The following is a 10,364-nucleotide window of genomic DNA, read 5'->3' as shown; positions in this document are numbered from 1 at the left end:
AAGAGTGTTTGAGCTATTTCCTCTTGTCTAGATACATTATGTGGTTCATACATACATCCTACATACACGGGAATTACCCGTATCACTTGCTTTGATCTTATATCTTGTGTTTATTATGGGATTCATTGTTGGTTGTGAATACTGTGTTATTTTCATTATGCTTGATAACGTAAAATACTGTAACTATAGGTATTTGTTATTACTTATACGAGCAGAGATTACATGAATTGGGTAACCAGGAAGGTCAACCACGAAATGCGTGTACGACTATGTGTTAAAGCCCGGTGAACGTGACAGTGGGTCAGAGGCTCCCAAGCTTCTGGGACTATATTTTAGGTAAACAACCAAAAGGTCCCCCACTACTGCAATAAATGCGGTATTTATAGGGACCGCGGGGAACAACACCCGGTTCCTCGGCATGCTGGCTGCGTGCGGCCATGCATCGGATGCAGGCTTGGCCCGGTTAAAGGATGCCATGCGGTGAGAGATTCCTGAGCGACGTCTAATCAGTTCACCATACCAGCCTGTACCGACCTGAACTGAACGGAAAGAGACAACGCATTATCCTGGTTGGTAGGGCCCATAACGAAGGTCGGAGACCACACCCATACCAATCGTTATACCCTACACCACGGCGCACATAGCACTGTGCGCCGCGCGCCTCCCAAAACGACGTCGTTTTGGGAGGCGCGGTAGGAAGTTGCTGGGATTATGTGTATTTGTTCACACAGTTATGTGTATTTGTTCATACAGTTATGTACATTTTTTATACAATTATATACATTCTTTTTATACAATTATGTACATCCGAATCAGAAAATTTGTGTGTATTATGTTAATAGTTGATGTGTATTATGTTAAAAGTTTATGTTTATTACGTATTATGTTAGACTATGTGTATTATCTTTTAAAAAGAGTATGTATATTTTGTTATATAATTATGTACATTCATGTATACAATTATGTGTATTATAGTATAACATTATGTACATTATTGAACAGCGGGTTCTTTTTTAAAGAAAAAACTACTGCCATTCACTGGGGCGGAAAATTTTTGTTTTAAAAAAATTAAAAAGACGTCGTTTTGCATCTGGGCGCATAGTGCAACGCGCGCCGTGGTGTAGGATATAAATTGCCACACCCATACCGGGTAAGTTGGCCTAACCGACCCGCGTTGGCCGGTTCGGGTCAACCAAAACCTGAACTTACAAGACCGGTCAACGCATGGTGCGGGATCCACGGGGATAATCCCCATCAATGCTTATGTGTGATGTGTTATTAGTTCTCCTTGGAGGGAGGTAGCCAAGTAGCTAGAAATGTAAGCTATGTGTTTGATGGTATCATGGTATGACTTTAAATTGGTTAATAAGGAAAGTTGATACTTGAACCTAATGATGTTGAATGACATGATTGTGTCCTGATTAGGGAGTAACAACTTAGTTTAAGGTCAAGGAGTTGATCAACCATGTTTCACCTTTGAGAAAAGTGAAGTGTGTGATGTTAAGAACACCAAGTGTTCGATGAAATGCCTCTTAGACATTATTGAGTCATGAGAATGTCATTGAATGTTCGAAGAGTGTGGGATGACATTGAGAAATATTTTCCCATCATTATATGACATCTATCATCTAATTAATTGACTCATATTTTTATCCCAATTTTGTTTCATTATCTTGACCTACCTTTAGTTCATATATATCTCCACTTTATTATTATTTGTATTTATTAAAGTGTGGTGTTTGATATTGTGCTTGTATCCAAATCAACAATATGTTTTGGCTAGATTTTTCATGACAAACATATATTAGTATCTTATGCTTGAAACCCTACAACTCTATTCCTCTCGCAGATTATTGTGACAACAATATTTAGTGTAATGATCATCTCTTACACATCCACTAACGTAACCAAAAAACTATTTCATCCATATTTTTTTCATTACCCAATCATTTCAGAGGTAATATGAGATTATTCAAATAATTTCGTTATGTTTGTCACATTATAAAAAAGAAAAGAAAAGAAAAGAATATCATAATTAATTTAAATCAAATTACTCTCTTAAAAGATACTGATTAATAAAAAAGACGTATTCCTAATTATTTTATCTAATAACACAACATGTATGTGCGACAAGTGTTTGATATTATTAATTTATTATAAAGATAAATTAAACAAAGCTGTGAGCACACATAAAATTACAGAATAAATATAAATTAAAATTCAATTGAAAGTGGTATATTATTTGCGATGGATAATAGTATAATACACTGAAAAAGCACTCACTTATAGAAATTTACAAACATATATAGGCAGCGCCAACCAACCAACTAACCAACATGGGCACAATCTCATTCCACAAATAAACAAAAGCAATTTTAACTTATATAATATCCAGGTACTAGCTAGCCTTTAATTTGGTCCACTCCACTCTTTAATTGATCAATCATATAGTCCATTCCTTGAGTTCCTCTTATTGCACAACCGGAAGTTATCACGACGTGAACCAAATCTAGCTAATCACTGCTTGAAGAAATTAACATAAATGAAGCTAAGCCTGCTACATGCATTGCACCCAGCAGGAATATTGATACTTGCATGAAATATATATTCCACTATTTTATTACGGGTGAGGGATATGAGGAGGCAGAGGAGGGAGGAGTGGATGGTGGAATGGAGGAAGGCTTATTGGGATCTTGGGTGGGCATGGTTTCTTTACTATTGGCGGCAAGGGTTTGTAGATGGGGAATGGAGGTGGAAGTGGTTTTACTATTGGAGGAATGTAAATAGGTGGTTTTGGTTTTGGCTTGTAGATAGGAATCAAAGGCGGATGTGGCTTTACAATTGGAGGAATGTAAACCGGTGGCTTTGGCTTGTAAATGGGGACAGGAGGTGGAAGTGGCTTTACAGGTGGAATGTAAATTGGTGGCTTAGGTTTAGGTTTGTAGATGGGAACGGGAGGTGGGAGTGGCTTTATAGGTGGGATGTAAACGGGTGGCTTAGGCTTTGGCTTGTAGATGGGAACGGTGGGTGGGCATGGCTTTACTACAGGTGGAATATAAACCGGTGGCTTAGGCTTTGGCTTGTAGATAGGGACGGTGGGCGGACATGGCTTTACTACAGGTGGAACATAAACCGGTGGCTTAGGCTTTGGCTTGTAGATGGGGACAGGGGGTGGGAGTGGCTTTACCGGAGGAATGTAAACTGGTGGCTTTGGCTTTGGCTTGTAGATGGGGACGGGAGGTGGGAGTGGCTTTACTGGTGGAATGTAAATCGGTGGCTTAGGTTTTGGCTTGTAGATGGGGACAGGGGGTGGGAGTGGCTTTACTGGTGGAATGTAAACTGGTGGCTTTGGCTTTGGCTTGTAGATAGGGACCGGGGGTGGGAGTGGCTTTACTGGTGGAATGTAAACTGGTGGCTTAGGCTTTGGCTTGTAGATGGGGACAGGGGGTGGGAGTGGCTTTACTGGTGGAATGTAAACTGGTGGCTTTGGCTTTGGCTTGTAGATGGGGACTGGGGGTGGGAGTGGCTTTACTGGTGGAATGTAAACTGGTGGCTTTGGCTTTGGCTTGTAGATGGGGACAGGGGGTGGGAGTGGCTTTACTGGTGGAACGTAAACTGGTGACTTAGGTGGGAGTGGCTTTATTGGCGGAATGTAAACCGGGGGCTTGGGTGGGAATGGCTTGATGGGTGGAATGTAAATTGGTGGCTTGGGTGGGAGTGGCTTGATGGGTGGAATGTAGATTGGTGGAAGAGGGAAAGGGTGGCCAAAGTGCTTCAATGGTGGGAGGGGAGGGAGGTTAGGGAAATGCTTCTTCCAGGGATGCAACTTAGGGAAGGGTGGGAGGTCGGGGTGTGGCCACAAGAAAGCCGATTGGCAAATGGCTGTTGAGAATTTGAGATTCCCAGCTGGTTCCAAGGCATGCTTTCCATCCCTTTTAGCAGCAATAATCTTGGAGGCCTGAATGCCATTGTGCGCAGGGCAGGGTGCAGCAGATGCACTGTGGAGCTGTGCATAGCATTCTTCCTTCACTTCTCCATTATCTTTCACTATTTCCTTAGGCAATGACACCTCGAACTTACCATCTTTATCTAGCTCTCCAACTCCCCTTCTTTGCATCTCTCCATTCTCGAGCTTGCAATCAATGGTTACACGAAGCCCTGCACTCAACCATTATATTACAACTTAACCGTAACTATACAATTAATATAATGCTGAATTATATACATTATTACTAGTAAGTAGTGTAATAAACAGATAGCTAGGTATGGAAGGAACCTGAAAATGCCTGAGTGTTCTTAATGTTATTCTCCTTACAATCTGCACATTCTCCAAACCCAACCACCCGGACTGTGCTCTCATCACTACCATAGCAAAAACCTGCAATAAACAATGACAGCAAGAATCCCAAAAGGAGTCTACGGCAAAGGGACTGAGCCCCCATTAGAACCAGCCTGCAATGTAAGCTAGGCTAGCTACGTTGATGATGATTGAGTGGAGGCATGAAAGGGTGATATATATAACGTGTGGATGAGGAAGTTCACCATACTTCTGGGCAACTCTCACCGACACACACTTAAAGAGCTCACATGAGGGTAGGTCGGGCGATGATCATTATATTCAAACGGAGGTTGACTTAATTAAGCAGCTCCGCTCTGCTAGCAAGGATGTGATATTTGATATATATATCTGTGATGATGATTCACAGAACAGCAATTTGATTGATAGATAACCGCACTCAAAAACCAGCGAAGCTACGCTGAACCATCAACCTATATCTAAGGGACCATTTTCCACAATAATAAATGAGCCTTCAACTGTATTCCTTAGCCATCTGTAAACCTACTTGCCACCACTCATTAATACTGGGGCTTTACACCCCATGCAGAGTTAATATATATACTATACACAGCTCATATCAGATCAATTGAATAAGCATGCATGAATATAATTTACCACTTTCAATTCTTTACATACAATTCACATTGTATAGTAGTTCAAAGTTGGCATTTATATCATCACATGATATTGACTGTCTCTGCAACGTAACTGAAAGTATCACACACACACACACACATATTGATATATAAATGCATATGCTGATCTCTGGGTATGCATTTGTACTGTGCCCAGTGGTCACCTCCCTTGATCGTACCATACATATATACCCACTCCCTTTGACTGCAATTTACGTACTATCGCATTATTACAATAATTCCAAACGCAACTTTACAGTCAGCAAGGAAGTTCGATAAAACTAACGTTGTTTAAGTTAACAAAAAAAGGATAGTTATCAACGGAGTGAAATACGGAGTAATGGTTAGTTCAGCTGTCTATTCTTATATACATCTCCAAGAAGTAAGAAGAATAAATTATTTTATTACGGAGTACATTATTAATTTATTATTCTTTTGGTTAGGTTTTGTAATTAAATTTCTATTGCCCCGTCATTCATTATGGCTAATATATATAACAAATGATGCTAAAATATCGGTAGCCTGATAGTGATATTTAACTAATTAAGTGTGCTTTACATGAATATATATACATCCGCACATGACAAGCTTTGTCACATTTCTATATGTCATCCTCAAGCTTTTAAGAGCTTGATTGATACAGTTAGGAGTAATAGGAGAGAAAAAAAAAATTCGTTGTAACTATTTTATATTTCATTTGTTGAAATAAAAAAGTGTTAACTTTTATAATTTTCAAGATATTTTTATTGATAACAATATATTATTGATTACGAAATATATAATTACGTATTGAAAACAATATATAATCCATGTTGGCCCGGTGGGGGGTTCCAATCATTATTAGAAATTGGATGCACCGATTGTTGACTTAGGGATCATCGATCTAAATATCTGTCAGCAAGCTATCTTGAGGCAACACAGAAATGCAAGGAGTCCGGGAGGTCCCCCATCTATGTATTTTCAAATATAGCATTTATGAGACTTGTCATATAGATGACTTGAGAGGTTTTATAGGAGAATATGTGAATGAAGTAATGGTAGATGCAGAAGCTATATACGTGTCGTGTCGTGTTTGTGTGTAAAACTGTATATATATAAAGTGGATTTTATTATTCCACCAATAAAACTGAGAAAATACTGTTGGTGGTGAATTGACAAAGCAGTAGTATTGAAATCACTTGAGATACTCTCGGTCTGTCAAGAACATAACATATATAGTATAACTTCATGCCATGATAGTGCAATTCTAAGAACCCATATCAATCAAAGAGGCAAGTATAACTAAGATCAAACGAAACTGAGATAGTGAAATGTCAAATGAGTGGTGTTGTTTAACAAAATTGTTTCTTTCCTAGCTCAAAGGTCAAGTCAGTTGGCATTAACAAACGTTGGGAAAAGGTTTCAAGGTAGAGCTACAACACTGATGTAGGTTGTTTGAATCTAAATAACTATATCTGCTTTTCAGCTTTCCTCAAAATTCAACCACCTAACTTAGAAATTTCCTCTCATTTTAGTTCTTCTTTGATTTGGATTGTGACTGGGTAAATGCCGTTCCCTGAAAAGCATAAAGCATAAAATGTTATGTTTTCATTATTCAGAATGTAATATCAAAACATTATAACTATTGAGTAATGGTAAATAATGATAATAGTTTCTTCATGTGTGAAAATGTATGAACCACAAACCTGCAGCCATTCATCCATAGAAGCATCTCTTGTTCCAGTTCCAACTTCAACCTTTGCTGCCTTTGGAGCCCTCTTAGTTTTCTGCAGATCAAGTGGAGAAAAAAAAAAGTGGTAAGCTTTAATCCTTTCTATAAATAAAAAGGAAATAAACTACACCCGTGCAACACATTTGTATCCTGAATTCTGATCATACAGCAAGGAAGAAGAATTAATTGTTAGCATAAATTCAGGTTGAGAAAACCAGCAATAAATTAGAAAAGCATACTATGCAACTCAGAGGACAAAGGTGCATCTATACAAGAGCCATTGAACAAGATTAGGAGGCTATTGGCATTCTCATGAATATTTCAACTAGCAATATTCCCTTCGGTGTTATACCAGGGCATAGATTATTCTGTATTAATCAATTCATAAGCTGGTTCTATATACGGAGTAATATATTACTGACAGTATAATCAAATTAATAGTGATATCTAATCACCTTTGATAAGCGCTGGATCTGACCATGGATCCAGAATCCAAAAAGGCCAAGAAGACCAACTCCAAGACAAAACAAGAAAACGGACTCCACACTGAGAAGACCTCCAGGCTCAGTCACTTCAATAGTGCCATTGTAGAATGTGCTTTGGTAGGGATGCTGGTCTATTTCATAAACAATGCTCCCAACAAGATCAAAAGAACCTGCCTGCATTAGTTAAAAGTGAAATAGCTTAGTGGAAAAAAAAAACAAACTTTGAAACAAACACTGTTCAAGACAAAATAGGACAACTGGGGGCATACAGTTTACAACCAAACTGACCTGCAAAAATTTGCTGACACCAAATATGTATGGAAATGCTGCTTGAGCAGATGAGGGAACTGTTGCATTGTTAAAACCCTACAAGATGAAAAAATATAAACAATAAACACAGCTTGTTATAGATTAATTTTAAGTGTTGAAAATGAGAAACTCGTCCAATTAACAAGATTCCAACAACTATTCTCTTTCACCCAAAATAATGTGCCTAATCACCACTATAGTATAATTGAAAAGAGCATTCACTCTGGATAATTGACATAAAAGCTGCTAGCTTTCTGCATTGTGTGCGCTTGAAAATTGATACTCAACAGTGCGAGGTGTGAAAAGGCATTCTTAAGTACTAATCACTAAATAAGCACACTCTAGCAAAAAATAATCATCAAACTACATATCAGTCCAAGTAAGTTCCAGAAACCATAAACTTTTTATTTGTGCATAGTTCACACTTGGGCGATACTCCTTGATGCCAAAATTTGACAAATTTTTAGACCTGGTGACAATTTTTATATACTATAACTTCTATATTAGTACTTGAAGAACTGACCACAGAAAACTAATTGGTTAAAGTATCACCATCTGCATACAAACTAAGGGACAAATATCCTTAAATAGCACATTATAAATAAAATGAACATAAGTACATTCCAGCCACAAAGATGTAAGCAGTGACAGAAAATTCCTCAAGTATGCATGTATACACATTTAATTACTCACTCTCTGCCTATCAAAATAAATGCACTAAACTAAATGGGTTTATCGTAGACATGTATACAGAAATGTCAAAGAACCAACAATTACCTGAATAGAGAGATTTTGAACCAAATAGCGGTGGTCAAACGGAAGATGAAGAGTAGCTTGGATTGAAATAACAGTCAAAGTTGATTCCCCTGTTTATATCATCCAAAAGCCAGAAAAGAATATTTAAAAAACAATTCTGTGCGGACCAATACAATGAGAAACAATAGATAACTTGGGAGGGTCATCCATTAAGGCACCACAGAGAATGGGGTTCAGGAAAACACAAAGAAAGTAAGAAAATACACATATACACCAAGTAATGGAGAGTAGCAAGAAAAATTTATTTCAAGAAATTAAATTGTGTGTGTACAACAACATCAATACTATGAGAATTGACAAAGAACTTAGGAAGCTTGTCCATTTAGCCACAATGGATAAGAAGAACCAAAGACAAGGAAAGGTTTGAGAAAGTGGGGGCATGTAAAGAGAAAGAAACAATAAAAAGGGCAAAGTATTGGACAATACCATCATTCTTCATTCCAACTAAAAGTTCACTCTCCTCCCCAGCTGGAACAACTGTGAAGAAAATAAGAAATTTAAAAGCTAAGTTTCTCTAGAAAGAAATCCTGTAACAGCATATTCAGGGATCAGCAAAGGGACAAAAACTAACCTCTAGAAGGGTTTTTTGGGAAAACATAAACCGTTTCCACTCCTGGAGCTGGACCAAAAGCCCCACCACTAAAATCTTGGACATCCTCACCAACAATTCCAAGATCTTCTTCAGTACTTTCAATTACATCATTTCCGGCTTCTGATTCACATCTAGTAACTAGCATGTAAAGGAATAAGCTATTAGAATATGGTAAGAGTAAAAAGATATTCAAATAGGAGAACAAAACTATTGCATGTCAACCTAAGGAATAAAAAATTCAAAATATACCATAATTTTTCAAACTGCAGAGTGCCACAAAATAGTAAACATAGTCTAGAAACAACTCAAAGACCAACTAATGCATGCTTAGGAATGTAAAGAAGAAAGAATCTAGTTTAGGATACCTAGCACAAATTATGCTTAGCTGAACGCAAAAGAATTGAAATAACTAAATGCAATTTTTATTTTGATTTCCAAATGTAGATTGGGACCATGAAAGCATTTCTTGTTTGCTTAGAAGAAAGATTTCTCTAGGACTAACATGTCTAAGTGCAATTGATCCTTTACTGATTGGCCTAATTTTCCTTTTGGAGTAAAAGGAAATGCCTTAAAAAAAGGTGATACGATTTATGAAACAGATAAACATAGAGCTGCTGCAGCTAGTCCAACATGCAGTAAGATTGCACTCTTTTGATCCATCTTGAGAGCACGTGTATAGCAAAATCGCAAACCAGACCACAGGACTAAGATAATCAAAATGCATCATCAGAAAAACTAATGCAGGGCTACTGGATGAAAAGAATGAGAAATCGGATCAGGCGACATTAAGAAACTGAAACAATTAAAAATTAAAACTTGGACGAAATAAAAACCGATCGTTACAAATTTAGTCTCATTCCCAAAGATCAAAGGGCCAGAAAGCACAATTAAGTTAAAGTTTCAATCTTTTTATACTGCAAGCTAAACAAATAGATTGGATTTTAACCGAAGATTTGAGCTTAAGCTATACGGATCTGGAAACAAACCTTGAAGGAATGAAGAGGATAACAGAAGAAAAAGAATGAAGGCGAAAACCCTAATCGCCATTGCTGAGAGCAGGAGTTGACCAAGGCAGGCTCGCAATTGAGTAATAAGAAAAATGTGAGCGCTGGCGCAATGACGAGAAAATGCACAGCTGGAAGTAAAGGGGGCAGCCTATATAAACGAGTGGACTCGATATTTAATCACCATTTTGTCCCCGCCCGCAGCCACGGGTCGTGGACTCGTGGTTTGAAGAGATGCGTTCGCCGTTTGGGCATTGGGGGAATATCTTAATAATTTGTGATAAGGCTTATTTCATTTACCACGTCAACACAAATCCTAAAATTCTATCACTAAAATACAATAATAATAATAATAATAATAATAATAATAATAATAATATTATTATTAATGTAGTGAAAAATTTCTACTTTTCTAGAATTATACTTATTTCTGTGGATTTTGTATCACGATTACTAAAGGAAATAGTATAAAA

At 37.6% G+C, this 10,364-nt stretch overlaps 2 protein-coding genes across 2 annotated transcripts; both read right to left on the bottom strand.

The window, feature by feature from the left end:
* Positions 1–2,195: 2,195 nt before the first annotated feature.
* On the bottom strand, positions 2,196–4,500 carry LOC109164951 (repetitive proline-rich cell wall protein 2-like). Its single transcript, XM_019313515.1, has 2 exons — positions 4,277–4,500; positions 2,196–4,158 (listed from the first exon to the last, which is right to left on the bottom strand). The coding sequence occupies exons 1-2, from the start codon at positions 4,440–4,442 to the stop codon at positions 2,621–2,623; spliced, it is 1,704 nt and encodes a 567-aa protein (XP_019169060.1). The 5' UTR covers positions 4,443–4,500; the 3' UTR covers positions 2,196–2,620.
* Positions 4,501–6,233: 1,733 nt separating this feature from the next.
* Positions 6,234–10,037, bottom strand: LOC109165803 (translocon-associated protein subunit alpha-like). Its single transcript, XM_019314742.1, has 8 exons — positions 9,874–10,037; positions 8,867–9,025; positions 8,722–8,772; positions 8,257–8,345; positions 7,459–7,536; positions 7,141–7,344; positions 6,660–6,740; positions 6,234–6,529 (listed from the first exon to the last, which is right to left on the bottom strand). The coding sequence occupies exons 1-8, from the start codon at positions 9,932–9,934 to the stop codon at positions 6,485–6,487; spliced, it is 768 nt and encodes a 255-aa protein (XP_019170287.1). The 5' UTR covers positions 9,935–10,037; the 3' UTR covers positions 6,234–6,484.
* Between the last annotated feature and the right edge of the window lie 327 nt (positions 10,038–10,364).

The sequence above is a fragment of the Ipomoea nil genome, unplaced genomic scaffold, assembly GCF_001879475.1.
Source record: "Ipomoea nil cultivar Tokyo-kokei standard unplaced genomic scaffold, Asagao_1.1 scaffold3069, whole genome shotgun sequence".
NCBI lineage: Eukaryota > Viridiplantae > Streptophyta > Magnoliopsida > Solanales > Convolvulaceae > Ipomoea > Ipomoea nil.
Note: the sequence above shows the minus strand (reverse complement) of the source record. Positions and strands in the feature narration are given on the sequence as shown.